Here is a 27,370-nt window from a genome sequence, read left to right as displayed (position 1 = left end):
ATGATTCCTTCAATGTCAAAGTAGTTAAATCGCGAATCCATGTTTTATATATTTATTTTATTTCAACTTTTGAATTGCCATACTCAGAAGTTAAAAAGAATAATTATATACCTAATCCTTTTTTTTAAAAAAAAAAGAAAAAAAAAGCAAACTATAATATTCCCTTCCTTTCCTCTTCGTTGAAATTCGGGACATTTAAGCGTCGCAAGAAATATTTTCGGGACGCCAGAACGCAATCTCGATTCCGTGACGGTCCTGGATTTTCCTAGACGAATGGCAATCCTATTTTTGGTACATGAATGGACCATGGCCTGACTTTATCATGTTCCTCTGATTAAAATGTGTATCCTAAATAGAGAATAGGGAGTCAAAATTTAAGCGAAAAATTTACTATCTCACGTTTCTGTCAAGTTAGGAACGTGAAACCTGATATTTATAAACTCTTCATTAAAAATAAGTGGACCTATGTTTCAGTTTCTTCAAGAATTCATGGTTTAGGCATCGAAAGCAAGGAAATAGAGTTGAAAATAATAATAATAATAATAATAATAATAATAATAATAATAATAATAATAATAATAATAATAAACTAAAGTGATGTTCAACAACTCCGTAAGAAAGTTAATGATTAAAGTTGAAAATACGAAATTAGAAGGAAATACTGACGTCTATCTAGGAAAAAGGATATCAATGGATGGCAACATTAAAGAAGAAATAAAGTGACGTATTAAGTCAGTCTGGAGTGCATTCAACAGCAGCACTTCATATGGAAAAATGAAATGCCAATAAGTCTAAAGCGTAAAATTTTCAATGGATATATTCTACCTGTTTTGACAAATGGGTCGACGACGTGAACACTAACAAAATCAGACATTCACAGTCTGCAGATTACACAACAAAGCATGGAGGGATGTATGTTAGGGATCACCTTCAAAGACAGGAAAGAATCATATAGATCATAAAGGTAACAAGAGTGTCGGATGATATCAAGGGAAAAAAAAAAAGACACTGAAGCGGTAGAGGGCTGGACAGATTGCAAAAAGAAATTATGATCGATTGATAAACCAAATTCTTGACTGCATAGTACATACTAGAAACGACTATAACGAAAATAACGAAAATAACTGGTTCTTTTAGCAATTATTGAGCCTCTACATCATCTATTTTCACAATACATTTAATAATCAAAGTTCAGAAGTGTACATTATGTTACACACTTATCCTTCAAGGTGTCTACTTTTATACAAACTGAATAGCTTTATTAATTACTGGTTGTCCTGACAACGACGTTACCAAAATCCCACTATTTAAAACATTTTTTAATATCTTTATATATTAACATTATAACTACACACTACTTCTTTTTCTTTCTCTTCTTCTAATAGTAGAATCAGCCAGTCTCGTACATATTTCAAATACTTTATGACCCACAAATATACAACGTACTTATTTATGGCGTTCGACGGACTTTTCTTTTTGTTATTTAATCAATAAAAAGAATTCTGGACCGTTTACTTTTACATGTTAATCATTCGAGTTTTCGAATGCACCTCGTAAACTTGAAAATTACAATTCATATAATTATACATATATATCATATTTAATTTTATAACAATATTATTATTATATTTATCATATTTATTTTAAACTTTATCATCATCTTCATTTATTTATACGTTTCAACGAAGATAAGGCACATTCTAAATTTGAATTGCAAATTATTTGATATTAATTCCTTTTTCGGGTCCATGCTTGTTACAAGTTAATAATAATTTACTTAAGCATCATGAAGAAGGTTTTGAAAAAGATGAATGTGGTATTCATATAGTTGTTCTTTGAATAAGATATAGTTAAACAAAATATAGATTAAGATTAAAATATCGATAATAATCAGAACATAACATTAAGAATTTGTTGACATAAGTTGAGTAACTGCGATTATAGACATGAACTCGAAGATCAAATAACATAAAATAAAATACATTAAACCAAATTACATATCCATAAAATACTGTTTTTCTCTTTTGGAACAAAATGCTATCTGTTATGTATCATTACATTAACTTTATAGAATTCGAATAAGGTACGAATAACAAACAAAGTTATAACGTTATTTAAAGCAAAATGAATAGAATACGGTCTTTTCGAACATCGGAATTCCAGTCTAAGTTACATGACTAACAAATTCCTTCAAACTGCGTTGAAAATCATAAATCGGAATACGGTTTTCCGCGTTCTTAATTTCTTACTTGTATTACCGTAATTCCTGCCATCTAAACAGCGTTTCTTAAAAATCGTATTATTTCTGCTGTAATTAGATTGCGTTATGTTACCGGTCCAATTAGGTTCAGTTCTTCTTCGTTTCACTGGAGGTGAAATATCGTGTCTCCTAATGGATCTGTATTTGTCCTTTACATGACATCCACGGTAGTCTTGTCCTGCCATGGTTTCTGTTTTTTCTGTAATTAGGCTCGGTTACATTACCGGTACATATGGATTTAACATAACCTTTTACATTGAGATCACACTTTAATCTCACAGTCACTTCGAACTTGGTTTCGATTAAAGTTAGTTTGATTTGAGCTAGTACTGTATTGAACCATTGATGGATTTTCAAAACTGCAATATCATGCTTAGATTATTAAAGTCAATGCACTGCATCACGTTCTGTGAGAACATCATCGGATTGTTTACTAACATCATTTTGGTCTTTTCGTTGAATGAATAATTCAACAGATTCAATTCAATCGACCAATCAACACAAGCACTAATAACAACACACGTTTTCTTTCTGCATATCACGAATATTGGAATCAACTTCCCTCTTGTTACATGTACCATAGGATTAATATTATGTTGAATATACGGGGAACACAGACAGTCAATAGCGTTCTCACGATGAGGATGATTATAACTTTTTGCATACTGATACATACCAGAATCGTCATTACACACAGTATTAGTAAAGCAGTCAAAAACATTCGAATGAGGAAAGAAGTTAGGATAGTCTGATCCACCCAATACGGCAGTATGCTTTTTGTGAAAACTCCGTGCATTTCACTAATGTACATTCAAAATTTGTTTTCTCCGTTGTTTCTATAATGTCTACAGAGTCCTGAACTTCGGTGCATCTTTGTACTATCTTTTCCATTTCTTCATCATGACGTCCAAATTTGGCTGTAATTTGTTGGTTCACCTGCTTTAACTGTTCTTGTATTTGGTCCCATTTACCGTCGTTACGTTTCATCAACTGCTCTAGCTTCTCGTCAAACTGTTGAGCTTGTCGAGCTTGTTCCTGAGCTTGGTCCTTAATTTGTTGTGATATCTGTGTTAAAATATCCATCAAGTTCTCTGGATTCCTTTCGGTCTGGATAGATGGGATATCTGTCGCTTCACTATTCGTTGTACTCATTATATTTCTGGGTATTGCTTTTCCACTTCTTAAAATTGTAAAATTAATATGAGGCTCAATGGTGCTCGTTTTACTATTCTTCGAACGATGCACTTTTACTTTCTCACTCCCGGGTTTCGGCACCAAATTTTACATAACGAAAATAACTGGTTCTTTTAGTAATTATTGAGCCTCTACAACATCTATTTTCACAATACATTTAATAATCAAAGTTTAGAAGTGTACATTATGTTACACACACATCCTTCAAGATGTATACTTTTATACAAACTGAATAGCTTTATTAATTACTGGTTGTCCTGACAACGATGTTACCAAAATCTCATTATTTAACACATTTTTTAAATATCTTTATATATTAACATTATAACTACACACTACTTCTTTCTCTTTCTCTTCTTCTAATAGTAGAATCAGCCAGTCTAGTACATATTTCAAATACTTTATGACCAACAAATATACAACATGGCCCACAAATATACAACGTACCGTTGTACGACCCAGGAAGCGTCCTCATACAAGGTGATTGACGAAATCAAGATGCACTGCGGAATAACGTGGAAAAGAATTGCCCAACATAGATAGTTCCGGGAAAGAACTGCACAGACCTTTATTCAGCAATGTATTGATAATGGTTAACTGTTATATATATATATATATATATATATATATATATATATATATATATATATATATATAGGGAGAACATAAAATAATAAAGCGATATGTACGACATAATACTGAGCTTTAATTATAAGATGTATACAAACGTATATAATATATTGTATGTTTTACAAAGTGATATATAACAGTAACATCACAGTCGTTCAATCTAATTTAAATTCACATTTGCAGGTGCGAAAATAGGAACAGCAACATGTTATCTTAAACAAAACAGCTTACGACACAGATTCTAACCTGAAACTCGACGGCTATTAGACAATAAGTCTGAAAATAAACATACCGTTTCATCATACAAGCTTCGTTTGCTGAAAAGTATAAATGTAAGTATTTTTCACATAACTTCTATAAAACAGGAATTTTACCTAAAAGAGTGTGACTTTTATCCGTGCTCAATAATAAATGTAAGAGACTGATCATTAGTTTTACACAATACTATTGAAGCAAATGTATTATTAAATTTAAAACTTACGATTTTAAAGGAACTTAAGAATACTAGTTTACCAGGTTCCTCTTCGATAGTCTCATGTCTTTATCACATTGAATAATATACTCAAAATTCACTTCACCATCCTCCATATCACTTCTACATAGGCAATATACTGAAATGACCTTTTTCTACTTTTATATTAACGCGAATAAATTTTCCCTCTTCAATGTGTCCCGAAGTAGAAACATTTGCACTAGATGCATCATCATCACTACTGTAAATGTCTTCAACTCTGAGTTTCTCTTTGGTTGAAATTTGAGAATTAGGTACTGGACTAATTTATAGTGAGAACAATAGCCTGTACAATGAAAACAAGATAGTATTCTGATACTGAGGAATTGTCTGTTACTTGTGTACTTTTTAGAGACTATTTGATAAACAGACATAGTTCGTTTAATTTTTTTTTACCTTTCTCCTGGACAATTTGCGATTAAATTGTTTAATATTTTCTGATGGTATCTCTTCAATGATTACACTTTGCATGTTGTTTTTAAACACTTAACTAATGATGCTGAGTTTGTAATATCCTTACCCTTTGCTACTATGTTATCCGCCACTCGTTTGAATGTGCCTCCAATGCCATCTGGTGCACCTTTACCATGACCAGCTTCATGATAGTTCCATGTGGCTTGGTTATGTCACTTTTCAATACCCTTTGTTGATGCTTTCTACACTTAGAACTGACACAATCCTTTTTTCCTGGGAATATTCTACGGACATCGTCTTGTTTGTAAAACGAGATGATATCCAGTTGAAGATCCTGAGTAGCTCTCTTGCGCACTCTGCCTTTTTACGCGTTCTCTTTGCAGACAACATTAGGATACTTTTTTAAATATTTTTCCTCTGTTATTAAGTATAACATTCGTTTTTCTCTCTCTTTCTTTCTGAACCCCCACCCTTCACTGTCTCAACTGATTGTTTTAACTGTTGATTTATAACTTCACCAAAGATAAATCATTTTCTTATGTGTTGAATCTGTGAGCTTTCCTACTTTCTTTCTTGGAGTTAAAAGTGAATCTTTCTCTGAGCTAATTTCCCTAGAAGATATCGTTTTCAATCTTTGCAGCCGTTTCTTGTGTTTATCCAACTTTCTCTTCAGATGTTTAATCACTTTATTTTTTGCGCTCAACTCACGACTTTTTCTTTTCTTACTTTCTTTTTCTTCTGTTCTGTTGTCTTTCTAATTTCGGGGGGATGTGGAACATTCTCGCGTTCCAAAGCACTGTCTGATGGGGTAATATCACTATAGATATTTGTATTACTTGCTACTCTCCGCCTTTGTCCCATTCTTGCTGTGTTTTGACGCCACTGTTTTCTCTTCATTCGCTTTTTCCTGTCTGACATATCTTTGATGAGGTCAACCTGTCCTTTCTTCTGTCTTCTTTGGTATTTCATTCTGCACACTTCTTCCAATTCTGCAGCGAAGGAAGGATACTCCGCAGCTTTTTGTTTCAGTCTCTCATATCTTCGAAGTTCAGTTTCCATTTCTTTCTGAAGACGCCTTTCATTACTTTGCTTCTTTCTCACCATATGCAAGTGACAAGAAAGTCCATTTAAGATCCCTTATAAGTAATGTTTGGGTGCTTTGACTCCTGATAACTCAGTAGTTGCCATTCTCCTGGCTAGTCGGTCATTCTCCTGGCACGAAAATGCCAGGAGAATGACTGTGTAATTATGACAGGAGAATGACATTTCACCAACATTTCGTTAAAATCTTACACTGTATTTATCTGTTACATAAAATAATGTACTTATTTGAAACATATCTCTTTTGTCTCTCTCAAGAAAGCTAATTAATATATATATATTGTAAAAAAAAAAAAAAAAAAAAAAAAAATACTCACCAGAAGAATGACCGGAAATGCAGCAAAGAATCAAACACCTACTTCGCAGCACCCTTGCTCAGAAACTGACTGACGCAACAGGCAGTTTTAACAGTATAGCCAATATCACAGATATAGAAGGTGCTATCTGTGTAAAAACGAACTCCTACGATTTTGTGCATATAATCAAATGTGGTCTTGAAAGAGACGAGAAATCACCCAGAAGAATGACAGAAATATTAAGGACAGAGTTTGATGTTATAGAAATTATCTTTTTTTTCTGTTTTTTAATTGGAAAAGTGTCATATATTTCAAATATTTTATGTGAAATTTATGTAATAGAATTGACAACAAAAGAAAATATACAAGAGTTACTAGTAATTCACCCTGGTTCAAAAAGAATATACGTATTACGAAGAATTATTTTGTCCAAACTATCGATCGCTGCGCCTCGGCTCGGCTATTAGAGAAACGAAGGCATAGTATAGTTTATATTACTAGAAGCTAGATGTCAGTTGTCTTCTGTTTTGCTTGGTAACCGTCATATGTTTAAAATGGCTACTCCGCAGCAGAAATCATTTTGTGTTCTCGAGTTTGCGAAGTGCAATTCTGTGATTACAGTGCAAAGACGTTTCAGGTTGAGGTACCGAATTGAACCTCCGAATGCATGGAACATTCGCAGATGGTATGGACAGTTTGTAGATACAGGATGTGTATGAAAAGGAAAGAGTCCTGGCCACCCTCATGTTCCTGAAAAAAATGCTGCACGAATTCAAACTGCTTTCCAACGTAGTCCTTCAAAATCAACTCGTCGTGCCAGTCAGGAGTTACAAGTCCTGACAACAATTTGGCGTGTTTTGAGACGTCGGTTTGTTATGAAGCCATACAAGCTCCAGCTATTACAAGCTCTGCGTCCTGATGACAAACGCAAACGTGTGGCATTTTGTAACGAGATTCTGGATGCTATTGACAATGATAACACTTTTGCACAACGCATCGTGTTCAGTGATGAAGCGACTTTCCGTGTTAGTGGTCAGGTAAACAAACAAAATGTTCGAATTAGGGGCCTACAGAACCCATATACAGTCATTGAACATGTACGAGATTCGCCCAAAGTCAATGTGTTTTGTGCGATATCCCGATCATCTGTTTACGACCCATTCTTCTTTAATGGAAACACGGTTAATAGTCAGCAGTATCTCGCTGTTACAGAACTGATTGTTTCCGAGGCTGCACGAAGACAACTTTATTTTTCAACAAGACGGGGCACCCCCTCACTGGAGTCGCCAAGTGTGTGAATATCTGAATGAAACTCTACCGAACAGTTGGATTGGTCGTCAAGGAGCTGGCGACTTAGCATGTCTGAGCTGGCCTCCACGGTTACCGGATTTGAACCCTGTGACTTCTTCCTGTGGGATTTCGTTCAAGACAACGTTTATGTACCCCCCCCCCCACACACACACACACAGAACCTGGAAGAGTTGAAGAACCGGATCCGTACTGCCGTAACATCAGTGACGCCGGACATGCTTGCCCGAGTATGGGAGGAATTTGAGTATCGATGTGATATTGTTCGTGTCGCTGATGGAGGACATATTGAACATCTGTAATTTGAACTTGAGGGATTCGTAAATATGTGTGTAAAATTTCATATACGTATGCCTTAAAGTTTAATAAATATATGCATTCGAAATACATATATTCTTTTTGAAACAGGGTGTATTTGTCCATACGGACATCCAGGAGAATGACATTTTTATTCATCTTTCCTCTCAAAATATATGAAATCATTACGAAATATGTAAAAAGTACTGATTACCTGATTGATACATTTATAAATAATATGTCTGTCGAAAAGAACTGATTTTTAAAAAAGCAATTTTTTAACTTACTACTACAAGACTTCAAAAGGCCAAACTATTTGCAAACGACCCATATATAAAATAAAAGGTTCGTGCTAACTTCCTCGTTCTTTATTTTCTTAAATCATCTTATGCTGCAGTTAATGAAACATTTCCTTGTGAAATACGAACAATATAAAGTTATCTTCTCTACCAAAGAAACTTCACCTTTAAAAGTACACTATTCCTTGGGGACTTCTTGCATAAGAAATGATTTATATATTAAGGTTATTAATGAAACATTTGCTTGTAACATACCAACAAAATCACATGAGTCGGATTTGAGAACATTGTCAAAGGAAACTCACCCCAAGATTAAACCATCCATTGTGGATATTTTGAAAATGAAATGAAATCTCTAAGTTTTACGTCCCACGGTTATGCCGGTTAGACTAAAGGGGACGGTGATTATGAGAAATGAATGAAATGGTGGAATGAAGAAAGTGGGAGGAAACGGAAGAACCCCGAAAAAACCCACGGGCACGATGTTTGTCCACCACAAAGTCCACACGGCGCGAGCTGGGATCGAACTAGCGACCACAAGCACCGAAGGTGAATGTGGATATTTTGATGCACGTGATTTACGCAACATTATTTATTTAATGAAATAGGAACAAAATCGCCTGGGTCAGTTTTGAGAACATTATTCGAAAGACTCACCCCCAAGAACAAACTCTTTCTCATAGATTTTCTTCATGACATGTAAGATATGCCATAGTGTGAGGTTATTAATGAAATATTTATTTATGAAATATGAACAACATCGTCTGAGTAGTTTCTCAGAAAATCGTCCGAAAAGAACTCATTCCTAATGATAAACTGCAGTTTGTAGATTTCAGGACAAATGAGTCATACCATATTGTTTGGCTATTAATGGAATATTATTTATGAAATATGAGCAAAACTGTCTGAGTAGCTTTTGAGGAAAGAACTAATCCCCAAAGGTAAACTACCCTCTGTTTTTTTTTTTTTTTTCTCAAGAAAAATAGCTTATACCATAGTACAATATTCATATATAATGATATAATTAATAAAATATTGACAAATAAAATATAAACTTAATCATTACAGCGGTTTCTCACAAAACTACATTTTGTATTTTTACCCTTCAGTATTTTATCCTTATTTTTGAAGGTATAGAATAAAATTCGAAATAATCTTAAAACGGATTGTAAAAGAAGTTTATGAAAATGTATTGCTATTGGTGTGTACCAAGATGTCTGAGAACCTCTTTTGCTGATTTCCGGTAGGTCCGTATCTGTTATATTTATCCATTTGCTAGAGCCTTCTTCAACTATCCCATCTGGGTCCAGGTTGTAGTCTTGAGGAAGGAGAGCCTCGATTAAACGAAGAGATCCGTGGTAGGACGCTAAAAAGGTAGGAATCGCCATATCAACGGTTTGTCGAATACCAAGACCTCCTAATCCAACATGTAAGGATGCTTGCATTAAAGAGTCGTCACTCAAGGAGCAGTTCAAAATTGACTCCAGACCCATTTTGAGGATATGATCATATTTCTTCAGCAGTGGAGTCTCATTCCAAGATGGAAAGCACTGTAGAAAGTATTTTAGGCGGGGGATTGACAATGAAGCAAGTAGAAGAAAAAAAGCTGCATGTGCTGAAATCAAGTCGCTGAGTTAACTGATGGAGATTGAACACTGAGAACGCTGCTTGAACATTCCATTAATTCATATTGTATATCTATGTGTAACAAGGTGCGCAATAAAATAAAATAATTTTTATTAGTGATAAAGAAGTATTGATGATATTAATATTTGAAAAATTCCAAATATTCGTTTTTAATGAATTTCTGTTACTGTTTATTTCATTGTTAGAATACTATGTCGGAATTATAACGTTCGATAGTTCTTTCATTTCTTTATCAGGGTATCTACTAAAATTCCAAAATGAAATTTCGTGGCTTTTTCGTGACCTTTTCTTTACCAAATCATAAAATTTCCTAATATTTTCAAGAGCGAATTTGGGTGCGAATTAGGCCGAATTTTCATCCATGCAATTAAAACGTACTTTGCTTGCGATTTGGTAGCGTCTAAAGCCGACCAGAGACATTTTTGGTGGTGAACTTTGACGTTTTATACAACTAAATTTTCCAATCTGTACTTACATTTGAACAGTTAAAAAAAATCATGACCCAAAAGCTAAATTTCGTGATTTTCATGACCATTTTTTTGATTTCGTGACCGATAGACACCCTGTTTATAAGAAGATAACCACTACGCCTATTTTTGAACGGATTTCACCATTTTTGTCTAGGAGACGTCGTGCACACACATATATAACTCAAATATGTCCATCAAAAGTATTTCCCTTCTTTCGACCGAAAACCTTGCAGAGAATATCCTTAGGCTCGTTCACTGATCACAATCACAACATGGTTAAATGCGTTACCTTCCCCCCAATTAGGTCTTCACACGTCTAATGAAACCTTTCGAATCGCAGTAGCCCTAAGACTAGGTTCAGCTGTTTGAGAGCTACATTGCTGTCCAGCTTGCGGGGGGGATCAAGTTACTCAACGCGGCCTGCATGGCCTCTCATGCATGAAGAGCACGGTATGTAGAGGCCACGAAATGTATCATCATCATCATCATAGGTATTTTGCCATTATTGGCAGGTCACTTGCTGAAATTGAGAAGCTTCCATGCTCTACGGTCTTCCGCTAATCTCTTCGTTTAGACGTACGATTTCTGTTTTTATATCGTCCATTAATTGTAATCTCTTTTGCCCCCTTCCTCTTTTCTTCCACCATGCCATCTAAAAGGTTCCTCATGATACAGTTCCTTCTTAGTCAATGTCCCAACCAGTTTCTCTTCCTCTTCTTAATTGTATGTAAAATTGTTATTTTCTCTCCCACCATTTCTAACATCCTCTCATTCGTTTTTCGCTCGCTAATTCTCTCCACACCCACATTTCGAAAGCTTCCAGTCGTTTTTCATCATTTTTGCCTTATGTCCATATTTTTTACCTATATAATACAACACTCTACACGAAACACCTTATGAGTCTTTTTCTCAACTGTTCGTTCAAGGTCTCACACTATAGTATTTTCTCTCTCCAAACGGCCTTTTTTAATCATTACTATCCTTGCTTTTATTTCAGATCATCACTAATAATACTAACCAGGCATCGAAAACTAGTCATCTGTTCTATTTTCTCTCCTCCTACTTCTATATTTGCCGTGACCCCTTCCTTCCAATCGCAATAGCTTTTGTCTTTCTAACATTTATTTTCATCCCATATTCTTCACAGCCCTTCCTCAAGTTTTCTAACATCTTATTGATTTTCTCTTTAGATTTTGCAACAAGCGCCATATCATCTGCAAACTGTATACACCTAATCATTCTATCTCTCACTGAAATGCCGTCTTCATTATGTAGGCTCTTTTTCACTTTCTCTTCTACATAGGTATTAAATAATGAAGGCAAGAGACAGTATCCCTGTCGAACTCCCCTTCCAATTACACTCCCCTCTGTCATTTCCTCGCCTACTCTTACACTTACTTGTTGGTTAAATAAGTTTCTTATGACTCTTCGATCTTTCCATTCCAACCCAAACTTCCCTAGAGCTTGCTACAACAATTTCGGTAAATTATGATCTCAGGGTGACATTGTTCTTCTTTTCCTTCATACTTGTCAAGCAAGTGTTTCTTCCAGCTCGAGTCAGCTTCGTTTCCCTTTCCCGAGCAGCATCTCTGATGTTATTTGATCTTGCCCCAGGTGGTAAGACTAACCCGTTCCGATCTCAGAGGAACACCATGGAAACTGTCATTTTTTGAGAAGCTTTAGAAGAGGCAACATATTACCATAGACCATAGATTATTTAACTTACTAATTAATATATTGCTAGTAAGTAAGAATTGAAGAATATGGAAAGCAATATCAGAAGCCTACGGGCTGCTACTGAAAGGAGCGGATTAAGAATTTTAGATTATTACTGCTTAAATCTAAATGATAAAAAGAAAGAGTCGTAATCGTAATAGTATAATTGTTAATTTATATGCTAAAAATGTTCATATGATGGAAAAACTAAGCTTGCGTAAGGTCCTAGCAAAGGCTAGGATCTCATTCAGTAGTGGTTTGTGTGAACGCAATGTAAAATTTCCGTTTTAGTTAGTGATAACTGACACAGAGATTATAATTGATTGTTGCATTATCTACGCTGCGTTGCAGCCCAAAAATTTTGCGAAAACCAATACGGAACCGTACTGATCATCTTCTTTTCGTGTACTTAAGATAGGAGACGATTATTCTCCACGTATTAAGTAACTGCTACATCTTTTAATTTTTTTCTGGGTTACTTATACTACTGATCTGAAGTAAATGTAGGCTTTATCTTAAATATACAGAAGCCTTACTCTCACAGCTTTTTTTTTTTTTTTTTTTTAATACTTAAATTGCTCAGTATAAAACTCTTTTTTTACTGTTTTGAATAGGCCTCCCAAATTTCAAGATTAGAAAAACAGGACACTTTTTGAGTATTTATAGTATATTCATAGTTATGCACTTTTTATTATTCAGTTCTAATTGAATAAAAGATCAACCCTCACCAAAGAAAGTGACAAAAAGCAGATTATTTTTATTAGTTAAATATTGATGACTAATAAAAACGCGATTTTTAAAAATTTCTCACGAACGACATTAGCTTATGTTTTGGAAGAAAATCGGGATAATTGGAGTTTTGAACAATTTTGGGGGGTGAGATTATTAAACCCGGATAAACCGCGACGTCTGGGATCCCTAGTTTTGAAACATTATCGTTGCTTCAATGTTTAAAGCTGTTTAAAACAAGAAATTCGTATTTAGTCATCCTGACGATGATTTTTTAAAACCTTGTAGTAGGGAGCCAATGTACAGATGCGGAACGAAAACCTGCAGAAAAAAATCCTCTATTCGACAAGGTACTATGGTGACAATTCCGATGACATTTAAGCCCCAAGTTTGGACAAAAAGGTCTGGGAATTGACAGGAGCTCGTTATTTGTTTCAGTTACTTTTTCCGTTCAAATATTTTACAAAAACATTTTTCTAAACGTGCGAACAACCAGTATTTTCAGCTAGGCAGAAATACATACAAATTTAAGACTAAAGGTACTTTTCAACATACCCGCCAAGCCTCTTTACACATTTTTCTCATCTGGCCTAACTTTCAAAATATCCTGTTCACAGAAGTCCGTCTTCAAAATATCCTGTGCAACTATAGCCACCTGCGCACAGCTATCGAAATTGGCACGTTGACCGGCCAAGACTTTCACCAGGCCACGAAAGTGATAATCTGAAGGTGCCATATCAGGACTGTACGGTGCGTGCTCGAAAACCTCCCATCTAAACTTTTAAGTTCTTCACGACCACAAGCAGCAATATGAGGTGGGCTTTGTCATAAAGGAGTGACGCTTCCAACAATAATGTTGTATATCCTGATGTACTGACATAATACTTTTTTCACAGATTGAGTCACCTTGAAAATGTTCTTATTGGTAGGAAATCACTATGTTTCCATTCCATGGATGTCAATTTTGTTTTCGGCATCGTTGCTTTCTTAAAGAACTGGAGAGGTTTAAGTAAGTAATGCCTTCGGTTCTCATTCTAAACAAAGGGAAAATTAAAACCTATTTTTCCTCGTAAGAAAGAGAGGGCAACGCTTTAGGCGGCCATCGTACGACCGACTGACTCTCGGGATAAGGAGTCAGCATCTACCAAGTACCAACGGCCTCCTCGGAGCGGATAAGTGGATAGAGGTCATGAATCTTCTTGTATTTAACTATCTCACTCCATTGTCATTGGAACCCTCAATTTCAATGCTCTATTCACAAAAGCTCTTCACTGACTTCTGTCCTTAGCCAAATGAATCCAGCTTTTACTTTATATTCATATTTCTGTGAGATCCATCTAAATATTGTCCTCCCATCTGCGCCTGGGTCTTCCTATTATTATTTTATTTTATTTTATTTTTTTTTTTTTTTTTTTGATTGAGTTTCCAACTAAAATTTTCAAACAGTTTATATTTTCTTCCACTCTGGCTACTACTGAACCCCCTAGTCTTAACGACCGTAACAATGTTTGGTAAATGGTATAAATTATGCAGTTCCTCGTTATGAAGTTATCAAAAGACATAATCATCTTGTCCTTAGGTGAGAAAATTGCACTAAAACGCGGACGAACCACAATGTGGTCAACGGCATGAAGATATGAATACTACCACATTATTTTGTCCCAGGAGGGTCAAAACAGGGGAATAAACACAGTGATGTTCTTTCCTGAAGCAAATAAACCCGTTTAGATCTCCGTGAGGAATACTTGAAGAATTAGTCCGTACTGAAAAACTTGAAAATTTAAGTGAAAACGGATTAAGGTACCATAGACACAGTGGGTTTGACATGTGATAGTCAGAAAGAGTCAAATAACGTCGAGAAATAACTTAATATTCAATCCTAATAGCGTGAAGGTCGAGAATGGTGCCGCGATAACGATAAGCAATGATCAAACAGTGTAACCAAAGTGGAATGCTGTAGTGACTACTCGACGTTTGTAAAGCTAAGTACGAGGCGCATGTCAAGAGCGAAAGAAAAAAAAGGCTGATATTAAAAAAAGAAAAAAAAAGATAGAAGAAATTTATTGTGATTGATATATAAATGCATATCTAGCCTATTTTTCAACGTAGTCACCAGGAACATTCAGGCATTTCTGGTAGCTTGGCACAAGCTTCCATATACCCTCTGATCAAAAGTCTGCCGCCTAGGAGTGCAGTCAGTCCTGAACTGATGTTTTGTGCACTTCACTGTCGTTGAAAGGTTTTTTCTTTCAGGTGAAGAAAAAACTAACTGGGTCCAAAAGTTGAGGCTACAACAGGGAATTATTGAGTAGTTCCTATAGAATTTTCTGAAATTTCTCAACAGTACTAGCAACGTGTGAGGGAGGGCGTTTTCGTGGATTAGAAGAATTCCAGAGTATAACATTCCTCTCCGCATCTATTTTGGATGGTACGTCGCAGATTATTCAGTGCTGGGCAATACACATGTGCTGTAATTGTTCGTCCTGATTCCAAGAATTCCACAAGAACCATCCTTTTGGTCCCAAAACACCGCTGCCACGATTTTGTGAACTGATGATGATTGAATTTCTTCGCTTTAGGAGAACAAAAGTGCCGCCATTGCATTGACCGCCGCTTCGGGTTCCAATGGTGTAAAATATCCAGGTTTCATCCCCCGTTACAATGGAAGAAAAGATGTCATCCCCATCCTATCCTCAGTGGGCCAAAAAATCACGTGCAGCTGTCATTCTTTGCTCTTTGTGAGCGCCTGTCAGCACTTTTGGCACTCACCTCACACACACTTTGATAACCAAACTTGTCTATCACAATTCGATGAACTGTTTTCGCATAATGTTGGAAACTCTTTGGCGAGTTAGGTTACTGTGAACTGGCGACTGGATCGCACTTTCTTGTTAACGCGTTCTATCAGATCGTCCGTCCGTCCGCCTTCCGCTAAGCTCACCATGAACATCTGAATGCCGTCCCCGAAACTCTCTGCATCGCTGCCTGACCTTCCCGTCAGGCATTACTGTCGGTTTGTAAATGGCACACAATGGATGTCAGTTGCATTTTGTCTTTTGGCATTCAAAATCGTATAACAGATCACACTTCACATCTGGTGTGATTTAGTATTACGGCAGCCATTTCACCTTATTGCTACTCGCACGTACGCAACTTCACTCAGACAATTCTCGCACGTACACAACTCTATCTCTGTTACAACCACAGAATACTAGGACATGACCAACTTCATAAGCGTTGCCATCCCCGCATAAAAACTTGTCGGCCTTTTAACCTGTGCTTGTACAAAACCATTGGATATTGAGCTGCTTCAGCAGGGAAGATATAACATCAACGCCATGGTAATGGGACATTTCAACACCGTGGTGGAAAATGAGCTGCGAGTAAGGCAGTGACATCCCTTGGAGTAAACAGAAGAAAGACACGAGACACTCGGCAAATGCTTGTCGATTTTTGTACGCAATAAGATATGGTGACGAATACATGGTTTAAGAAACAAGCTTTAAGTTTACAAAACAAGAAACTCTATCAAATCAACAGTAACACTTTTGTCCAGTAACGTTTCAGAAATAGTACCAGAAGCGGACAGTGATTCGGACGACAATTTCCTACTACCGGAAGTCCAAACCTGGTTAAAGCCAACCAAGGAAAATGGAATTCCGAACGATTAAACGACAAAAAGTATGAACAGTGATGAGAAAGAAGAAATAGAAGAAAAATTCTCTGCAATGGACGATATGGTAGGCCGCGTAGAAAATAGTTGGGAAAAAGTAAACCAGATTTTGCCATATACATTCATCAACATTGGAAAGAGCACCGAAAAAACCGTGGGTAATTGAAGCGATGGTTAATAAGATGACAGAACACAGAAGGGCAAGAACTGAAGACATCAAAGAATACATAAGACTGAATAACGAATTGAGATGAGAAACTGACAGAGCTTGAGAAAAGTACATAGATGAAATATGTCAAGAAATAATAGAACTTCAACAGCTCCGAAAATATGATATGATCTATCAAAAAGCACGAGAATGAAGTCGTAAAGCTAAAAGAAGTATACTTTGGAATCGAAGACAGACAAGGTCACTTAGTCACTGCCCACCAGAGGATCCTAGGATCTAGGAGGAATACATGAACAGGGTATCTATCAAAGGAACAAAACTAAAAATTTTGACTTTTTTTAAACTTATTTTTTTTAATCAATCTGTACTTAGAAAAGATGGAAATAGCAACTGAGAATACATTAATATATATATAGGGTGTTTCACAACGTTTGGGAGGTGATTCCTAACACCAAGGTAAGACAAGAAGTATGGACCATCCTGGGTGCACAAATGCTTCCTTTCGGAGTCACTGGCTGCCGAAAACATGAAAAAAATGAACTTTAAAGGTCCATAGCGACAAAACTATGGGACCTACAACAACCGGGTCAAGACTTCACTTAGGAACTAACTTATCATGTGCGCTATTCAAAAATACATGGTTTAGAATCCCAAGGTATTCACGAAGCAATTTTTATAGGGGGAGTTTGGCTACGGGCATATAATTTGAAGTACTCTCCAACTACCTCTATAAAAATTGTTGCGGAAGTACCCCAGGATTCTGAAACATGGATATTTGGATAGAGCAAATACTAGCTTAGTTCCTAAGTGAAGTCTCGACCCGCCTACGTACGTCCCATAGTTTTGAAGCTACGGAACTTTACAGTTTATTTATTTATATATTTTTTATGTTTTCTGCAGCCTATAATTCCGAAAGGAAGCATGTGTGCACCCATGTTGGTCTATACTTTTTGTCTTATCTTGGTGTCAAGAATCACTTCCTAAACGTTGTCTGTGTTGTTTTGGAACACAATATATATGAAAAACCTACCAAAAGCCCGAGTAAGATGAACAATGAAACTATTCTTTAACACGAGAGGTAGATCTGCTTTGTCTATTACTACATGTAAAAGCTAATGATTCACACTTCATTCTGGATGGGGAATGGGCACATCACTTTAATTTTTTTTTTTTTTTTTTTTTTTTTTTTTTTTTTTTTTTTTTTTTTTTTTTTTTTTTACAAAACTTCATATATACATAAATCTTAACCAAATCTCAACTCAATACAAATACTTAACACAGTTTTTTGTTCAATAACATAATCCCTGAGTTAATAGTTTCAATGACAATTTTCTCCAACCATTACTGACATCCTTCCTTCTAAGATCTTTAGAACATTTGCTATCTTATTTGTTTATTCAGTTTCTTAACTTGCAGTTCTTTCTTTTCTTTCAATGCTTCTTTTTGTTCTGATGACAAATTCTTAGCTACCTGTATCACAGCTTTAGCTAACGTTTAGTTTTGGAGGATTACAAGTTAGTCCAACACTCGCATACACTGACCTCTGAGCAATTAAAGAGTCCTTTAACATATTCTCCACCAAACATTCTCTACTTACTGAAAGATCTCACTCAACAACAACGTTTTCAGGAAACAATAAGGATAAGATTGATAAATTTTATTCAGTCTCATTTTATTATGATCAAGAATTTCAAGGACTCTTTTACGGATAGTGTTTCAAAAAACAGAGTTAGTTCGCTTGATAAAATCTGCTGATAATGGTGTCACGTACCATTTGGATATAAATTTCTCAAGGGCTGCAATAACAGTAGTAGTCCTCGAAGATTTACTACCCACAACTTCTGGTGAAAAGCATGGAGCACCAAGGACAACCTGAAATACCTTAAGACATTCCAGATAGAAGTTTCACCAACCTCACATAATATCCTTTGATAACTTTAAATTTTTAGTATCTGATATATTAACAGCAATTTCAGAGAATAGTGTACATCCCTCCACTATATGTTTCTGAATGACGCGATCTGCAGTGCTTCGAAGAACAACATAGAGTTCCTTATACATTAATAGTAAAAGCGATTTGTTCGATGGAACGATATTAGGAATGATTCAAGTTCCATAGCAATTGTAAGCTGACAAAAGCTTGTCCTCTAAAACATGTATAAACATCAAATTTGTTGATTGCACGTAGCTTGTTTTTGACTCCTTCCACGTGTTTCTTCAGAGCCAAAATAATTTCTAATGCTCTCTTAATAACACTTGAGCTTTCAACCAATCTGATGCACAGGACATCAATGGAAACTTGGAAGAACCTGAACACTGAATATAAATTTACAAGTATAGATGGAAGGTCTAAAAAGGTATACAATACTCGGAGAAATTCGTGCGTTTGTCAACTAACCAATTTTTAAGTTGTTTTGTAAGCACCATTAATAATATGAAGAGAGCACGTTTCAATATCAAATATTTCTAGTTGGTCGTCGTCTTCTAAATTAATGTCCTTTCTGAGATAGACTTTTAGATCACGGGAAAATTTTAGGTTGACATTGGGGCCATCCATTGATACTTCGATTATTTTACTTTAAATGATAGCACCAACCTGAACAAAGTGCTTGTGAAACTTAACACAGACCAGTTACTGTAGAACTTAATATAAAAGCAGATATCAAGTATTTAGTTCAAGACAAAATTCATATCAATTCAGTCAACGGGGTTACCTTGATAGCCTCAAATGTTACCGAATTTAACAGATGGTTAAATCTAGCACTAAGTAGGAAACCTGAATTTTTGTTTTGTTCAAAAAATAATTGCTGGTCCGAGATGCTAATCGCCGAAAATGAACAACTTCTCACGTGCAATTTTTTGTCAAAATATTAAATTGCTCTACTTCTAGAAGGATTCAAAATATTTTGTTTCATTTGAAAGATAATAATTTACTGATTAAAACTAAGTCATCCATTTGAAAACATGTGTCAAAGTTTTCGTGCTGTAGCCAGTGCCGGACTGGCCACGTTGGCTACTTGACGATCGCTAAGGGAGCGAGGGGCCCCGCAGGGATCACGAGGCGTAGGACCTGTAGGCCTTGGTTGAATTTTCACGATCGCAAATGCTTTCTTGAGTCTTGCTACCAAAAAGGTTGCGGAAACTTAAGTTCGTTTTTCCGAAACTAAGCGTGAAAAAATGAAACTGTGAACAATTAAAAGTGTCTTAAATGTCTGTCATGTACATTTTCTGTTTCAGCTTTCACAACAGTGATTTGTTTAGCAATTTGTACATTGCTTTCAAATTTGTTTTTACCCTCCCATGTACTCAAGTCACATTGGAGAGGGCATTTTCTAAATTGAAAATTGTTAAAACCAGACTAAGATCTACGATAGGTCAAAAACATTTGTCTCCTTTACATTTATGTTTACAGAAAAAGATTTATTTCTGAATGTAGATAAAGAAAAAGTAATTCACTTGACTGCCTCCTCATCAAGTGAAGAACTCCGTAAAATACTCTCAAAGTGACTGAAGTAACTTCACGATTACGTTTGACTGTCTCAGTATTATTGTAACTTTTTTTGAGATCTGTTTTATACTACATATTTGTTCAATACAGAAAGTATGGTTCTGTTACTTACCATGTTTTACAACTTTATATATATACAGGACTGTCGAGGTAAACACGGAAAATGAAGCACAAGTACGAAAACCCTTATAACTGAGAAAATAATGATTTATTTTCTGCACAACGTGGCACAAAACTGTAAGACACTTGTTCACAAAGAAATCTACTCGATGTAACCGCCGTCAGCTTGAACAACTCGCTCAAGTCTGCCTCAGAACCGGCTACACGCAAGTTTTATCTCCTCCTTTATGTTGGTCATCACCTCCGTGATACGGCCTCGCAGTGCGTCCTTCGTGTTGTGGGGCTGTGTGTTGACCTTTTCTTCGACGGCGCCCCAAAAGTAATAATCAAAGGGGTTGCAGTCTGAGCTAGACGGTGGCCAAAGATCGGGTGACCAGTGGTAGGGCACATTGGTTTGGAGCCACGCCTGAGTTTTCCTTGCTTTCTGCGCGGGTGCCGAGTCCTGCTGAAACCAGGGTTGATATGTTTAAAACAAGTGTTTAAAACATGTTTTAAACGAGGGCTGTTGTTTTATTCAGTTTGTTTTAAACGTTTTAAACAAATTGTTTTAAACGTTTTTTTTTTCGATGGTGGTTGGACATGTTTAAAACAACTAAAATATCAGATTGAAGAAGCTAATTTAATTTTCTAACAAACAACCCATCCTCCGCAGGATTTGTGCATGAAGTAAATTACAAGCAGAGTTATATTCTTATTATAACAGCAATTACTGAACGAAATTCTGTACATTAATGTGCGTATAACTAAACCAACAGAAATTCAAGTGAAGTATTTGAACATTTCTTAATTTCCAAGAATAATTGAGGTTAAACACACTATATACTATTCTAAGATTCAAATTCACACAAATTCAAAACTTGAGTATTTTTTGGTCACTATCATTTCCATAATAATGAACAGTTCTCGCATCATAAGCTAGAAGAAATGCTCTGACAAATGCAATACAACTCACAGAAAAGAGCAGTGACTAGCATACAAGGAGCAAATGACATCTTTTAACTAAACAGTTTTCAAGATACATCTTTATCTGCAACATGGATTGCTAACCATGATTAGTGTCTATGGCATAACAACACAATTAACCTTTAGACGCCCGCCAGGGATTTTAACAAAATGGTAGACTCACATTCGGGGCTCTGGTGACCCTCCTAATTATCACAGAGTCATGATTTATACACAGTTGGAAAGCTCACAGACCATAGATTCCAACGAGGTAACATTCGTGAAATTCCCGCCGTATTTGTAAAAACGAACAGACACAAAAATCATTTTAAAAAATATAAAAATATTGACTTTGCGGGACCCTGGCAACTCTTGCAGTCACCGCAAAATGCTGTGACAAAATGCTGCTAAAAATATGCAAAATGTGTGCTTTTGCGCTGACAAAATGATGCTAATGTGTAGGAATGTAAGAAATGTATGTGACAAAAGAATACGCATCATTCTGAAAGAACATGAAATATCACAGATCTTTATATCTTTCTGCTAGGCAGCAGCTCGTACCTACACCTTCTGTAAATGAAAATACTGTTACAATTGTAAATCAAATAAAAAGATCGCAATGTACTTGGTAGCTTACCTTAACTGGACCTATTAACAAGAGGTAATGTCACGTTGTATTTCCAAAGCTTTCGCAAAGGTAAAGAGATATTTGGCAAAAGAATTATACTTTCATATAATTTTTGGTGCTGAGGAACACACTTATGCAAGGCAGAATTAAATACTAAGTAAAAAACTGTATTTTAGTATGATCTTGAAGCTTTGCTGGCTTCTACTATTAATCCAATGTTCTCGGGATTGCTGCCAGAGTGAGTGTTGCTGTGCTGAGCTTTCGTTACCATACAGCGGCAACATCTTCAGAGCTATGTGTTGGAGTGTGCTGGACGTACAATTTATATTGTAGTCTTTAGGAATTGCTGTGTTTCTATTGGCCAATGGCATGCTCTGATTTTGCTGGTGGAAACTTCTCTCTGATTGGCTGATGGTTCTTTTCGTACTGAGAAGCTGAATCCAGATGTCAGGTAGATGATAACCTTCGTCTCTGTTGATGGATGTACGGATGGCTTGTATGTACGGATGAATAGAGATTCATGTATTTTCCTGTCCCAGAACTGTTTGCTTTTCTTTAGTACTTCAATTTGTTCCCATATGGCCGTATGATTGTATTGTATGCAGTGTTCGGCTATTGCAGATTTTTCAGGTTGTTTAAGTCTGGTGTTCTTTCATTCTGCCTTCAATGTTCCTTCCCGTTTCACCTATGTAAGCGGCTTACATTCACAGGTGATCCTATAGATGCCCGGTGTCTTTAATCCCAATGAGTCTTTTACAGTTGGTAGTAAACTCCTGATCTTCGGTGGAGGGCAGTGTAGTCTTGATGTTGAATTTCTTCAATAGTCTTGCTAGTTGGTTGGAGGTTTTTCCCATATATGGAATAACTGCAATATTTTCCTTGTCTGCCATGTTGTCCTCTTTTGTGGTGCAATTTCTGCTACCGTATTTTCTCATGGCTGTCTTGATCTGTTTCGACGAATATCCGTTGAATTTGAATACCGTTCCCAGGCGAGACACTTCTGTGCTTATATTATCTGGATCTGCTATTTGGTATGCTCTGTGTATTAGAGTATTTAACACCCCCATCTTCCATGCAGGATGATGAAAACTGGTCGCATCGAGGTAATCAGTGTGCGTGGGTTTCCTGTAGATTGAATGGCCTAGACTTCCATCTGGTTTCTTGTATACGAGTACGTCCAGGAACGGGAGTCTTCCTTCTGTTTCTGTTTCTATTGTGAACTGGATGTTGCGGTGTATAGAATTCAGATGCTGCAGGAATTCGTCGAGTTTCTGTTTTGCGAGCAGTCTCCACCAGCAAAATCAGAGCACGCCATTGGCCAACAAAAACAACCAATAGAAACACAGCAATCCCTAAAAACTACAATATAAATTGTACGATCAGCACACTCCAACACATAGCTCTGAAGATGTTGCCGCTGCATGGTAACGAAAGCTCAGTACAGCAACACTCACTCTGGCAGCAATCCCGAGAACATTGAATTAACTGTATTTTAGGTTTACACGTATATGATTACTAGTGTAAGTTCATTACAAGTGGTCTGCGACGGTTAATATAAATGAGGAATATGAAAGATTTACCGTATTAGATACTACTGGGTTAACTGCCGCAAATGGCGGCCCCGAAATACAAAAATTACGGAGAAATGAACAGAATCAGACGAAAAGTCAGCATGAGAGTAAGAAAAAAGGGGATGGTTATCAGTGTAGGTTGTGTAATAAGCGCGAAAAGCGAAGTTAAAATCTGGACTGTATGTGTTCGCGGAACTATGTGATATGACGTGAACAGGCAGTAGAGTATATGACGGTATTTCAAACTCTCTACCTTAATAACTAAGGTAGGATGTGTATGCTGATGTAATGAAGGATAATACACAAATGTAGAGCGGAAACTACTAAGAGGTGATTTGCTCCTGAGATAAATATAGTAAAATGGGGGGAAAATGTTGAGTGATATCCCATGTTATGAGGGCATAAATGTTGAAAGCACACATAAGAAATTTTGTATTTATATCTACCATTACGATTAAAGATGAAAAAATAATATCGGGATCTTATACATTAAATGTACAGTAAGATAGAAGCAGGGACTTAACCACAAGATACTCAATAAGAAAGATATGATGAAGGGAAGTGCCATGTGAAGGCAAATGTGCAAACTGAATGCAAGTATCACAAAGCTTTGAAATACACAATCCATTTGTTTCATGGTGTATGAAGTGTTTTTCCACAATCCTTATTTCTTCATTACCCACAGCCACTCACGCGCCTTCTCCCTATGGATGCAACCCCTCGCTTCCAATCGGGTTTCCATGTTCCGCTCCTGGTCTGAATCTGTTATACAACTTTCGTGCTTTTCAGTAGCCACCTAGCAGAAGTTGGTTGGTGCTTTGTATTGTAATCCTTATGCCATACATGTATACACTAATTATAGTCAACTCTCGTCAATTCAATCACGGAGGAAAGATTTTTTTTTATATGCATTTTATAACTTTTAATGTGTCAGCAACACGCCTTTGATAGGAAACTATGCAACAAACACCCTTGAAAAAGTTTATTTTTTAATGTTTAGTAATTTCTGAGTACTGAGTAGGTTGAAACACTTAAGAGTTCGAAGGCAGTCATTTTGAGCAGAAACACTATGCAGATCCGTAGTAATACTATGCAGCTGGATGTAGAAAAGAGCAACAGAAGGATGAAACTAATATATATTTGTAATTAACAGTGAATAGGGAAAGCCTAAAGTGGAACAGGGGTAATTGTAGACAAGGCAGGCAAATTTTTACTTTGACTCCAACTGTGACTTCAACCGATTCATGTGATCCGGTTCCCGGAGCAGTTTAGGAATCATTCCTAAACTGCTCCCGGAACCGGATCACATGAATCGATTACAATTACTAACACAGTGAAAGTAATGTACGATGTTAAGAATTATACTATAAGTACAAGGGCCACAATGTTACTAAACGATGTTAAGAATTATACTATAAGTACAAGGGCCACAATGTTACTATACGAAGTTAAGAATTATACTATAAGTACAAGGGCCACAATGTTACTAAACATCAATTCAGGTGAAGCGGTGACTATGAATTTTGAGATCTAAATGGGGGGCTACCGCCCCCCAACCCCCCCGCTCAAGCACCATAAAAACATCCAAAATAATAATAAATAATCACACCACTACTATAAAGCTAAGATAAGAAGAGAAAAATTAAAAAAAACACTCGTCTCTAATCATAAATCAGTGCATGACAAAGAAAAAAAAATTACATCTCAACAAGACAATAGGACAAGCAGCAGCAAACCAATACTTTGCCTAATACTCAAATGCAAAACAAATCAAGAATAAAAATAATATGAATTAAAAAAAGAAAACACTCACCATTTCGCCATAGGAGAAATCTCATGAATAATGAACTCATAACTGCTGATTCCACACACGAAAAAATAAGATACCAAGAACACATGCACAATACTCTACATTACTGAAAAATGTTCCTTTCCGCACACACGTCGTTTTATTAAACCGAGCACACTTGCTATTATTACAAACAAGAAACCAATAAACGTCCACTTTTAGAATACGTCGAAAATATCTTCAGTTTAGACCACAACTATGATAGGTTTTCTCTAACTCAATTCAACCAATTCAATTACGCGCTCCCGCATGCCACAAACAGCAGCACACACATACATGCACACAGAACATGTGACTACTAACCAACTACCATATGACTACACAAACACCTAGTGGGAAAAATATGAACTAAGACGTCACACCAAAGGCACGAACAGTTCTAACAAGTGACTCACGCACAAACAGTTCCAGGAAGTAACAACCTATAAGAACCGATTAAAGTCACAGTTGGAGTCAAAGTAAAGACTTACCGCGTTACTAATTTATCAGAACTAGTTTCATTGCGAAAAAAATTTGTTTCCACCACCGTCACTAACCTGCCTGTTTCCATCCAATGCTTCCACGATTTGCTGGGCGTTATTCACAGGCTTCGCCCTGCCATTACTCGGTTAGTTAGCATTTGTGCTTTATAGTGCCCACCTACCACAGGATATTCTGGGCAAGGTTCCAGAACACAGGTCCCCCTTCCCATTTAGCTGTAACGAAGACAGAAAACATCGTGCCTTCCGGGGCTCTAACCCGCCTTCACTTGCTGACGATCGCTCGGCAATACTGTACGAATTAAATATTACACTTTGGTACAGAAAGGAGCCAACCGAGCTACTAACCTATATGGGGGGACCTGTGTTCAAATATTTTAGAGACCAAGGTAATTAGCGAAAGGCAAAAGTGTAGTTTGAGCAGAGCATTCATAGGAACCAATACTAAAACGAGCCCAGCGGTGCTTCTAACTCTCTTCGCTGTTTCATGAAGTAAATAACACTGGAGACCTTATTATTTGCAACATTGGGGAGAAATTAGAAGATACCAAAAATCACTTATTCTGCTCAAAGTGCACTGTTACCGTGGAAGAACTGAGATTTCGACAGTTACTTCGAGTGGTGTGTCTAAACTTGATCTGCATGCAATTGGTGTCAGCGTTTTTAAACTTAACCTGCACTTCGCATTCTTCGTTCTGATATAATATAATCCCTCAGCTATCCTAATATTCGAAAATAAGCTTGTGTTCTATCGATTTACCTAAGTGACAGTAGTAAATTTCAGTTACAACAATCCACTACGGTGTTTTCACTAAATACACTTACCTTGATAAATGTTTGAGAATTTGATTCTTAATCAGCGACACCATATTCTAAATACGGACGATTACTATCAGTTAAGTGCAGCTCGGTATTCGCAGCACTGCAACCATATCTGTTCGAAGTGGCAATCACGTAAACAGTGTTGCCAAAAGAAAATAATTTTTCAACCAGATTCTGAGTAAGAGTAAAATATATAAAATGAAGGGTGGGACATTTATCTAAATACGCCTTTGTAACTTTTAAACTAACAGAGAAAAAACGCTGAAATTGGGATAACTTCGGCTATGGGGACCTCTACCTATTTTCAAAATTTACCCTCATTCGACAGAGTGCCACTCCTTAAGCACGAAACTGAAACAATTTCTCGTCGGAACCTCCCCCTTGCCCTCCAAAACCGACAAGGGTTACGGGGACCTCTACCGATTTTCAAAATTTTGCCCTCATTCGACAGAATGCCACTCTCTAAGCACGAAACTGAAACAAATACTTGTCGGAAACTCGCCTTTCCCCTCCAAAACCGGCATTTAAAAACCGACAAGGGTTAGGCCTGTGGGGACCTCTACAGATTTTCAAAATTTTGCCCTCGATCGACAGAGTCCCACTCCCTAAACACGAAACTGAAACAATTTCTTGACGGAAACTCGCCTTTCCTCTCCAAAACCGACATAAAATAACCGACAACGGTTATGGCAACCTCTAACGATTTTCAAAATTTTACCGTCGTTCGACAGATTGCT

General features: G+C 36.5%; 1 protein-coding gene across 8 annotated transcripts in view; it reads right to left on the bottom strand.

The window, feature by feature from the left end:
- Positions 1 to 26,787, bottom strand: part of LOC145670290 (bridge-like lipid transfer protein family member 3B) — a 549,193-nt gene extending 522,406 nt beyond the window's left edge. For all 8 annotated transcript variants that reach the window (XR_014128253.1, XM_081738747.1, XM_081738745.1 and 5 more), the window contains exon 1: positions 26,637 to 26,787. Coding sequence is in view for 7 of the 8 variants with exons in the window: in XM_081738747.1 (XP_081594873.1) it covers positions 26,637 to 26,680 (44 nt within the window). In the remaining variant the exon portion in view is untranslated. The remainder of the gene's footprint in view (positions 1 to 26,636) is intronic.
- Between the last annotated feature and the right edge of the window lie 583 nt (positions 26,788 to 27,370).

Source organism: Thermobia domestica, chromosome 14 (assembly GCF_964235325.1).
Source record: "Thermobia domestica chromosome 14, izTheDome1.hap1.1, whole genome shotgun sequence".
Lineage (NCBI taxonomy): Eukaryota > Metazoa > Arthropoda > Insecta > Zygentoma > Lepismatidae > Thermobia > Thermobia domestica.
The sequence above is the reverse complement of the archived record's forward strand: the minus strand, read 5'-3'. Positions and strand labels throughout refer to the sequence as shown.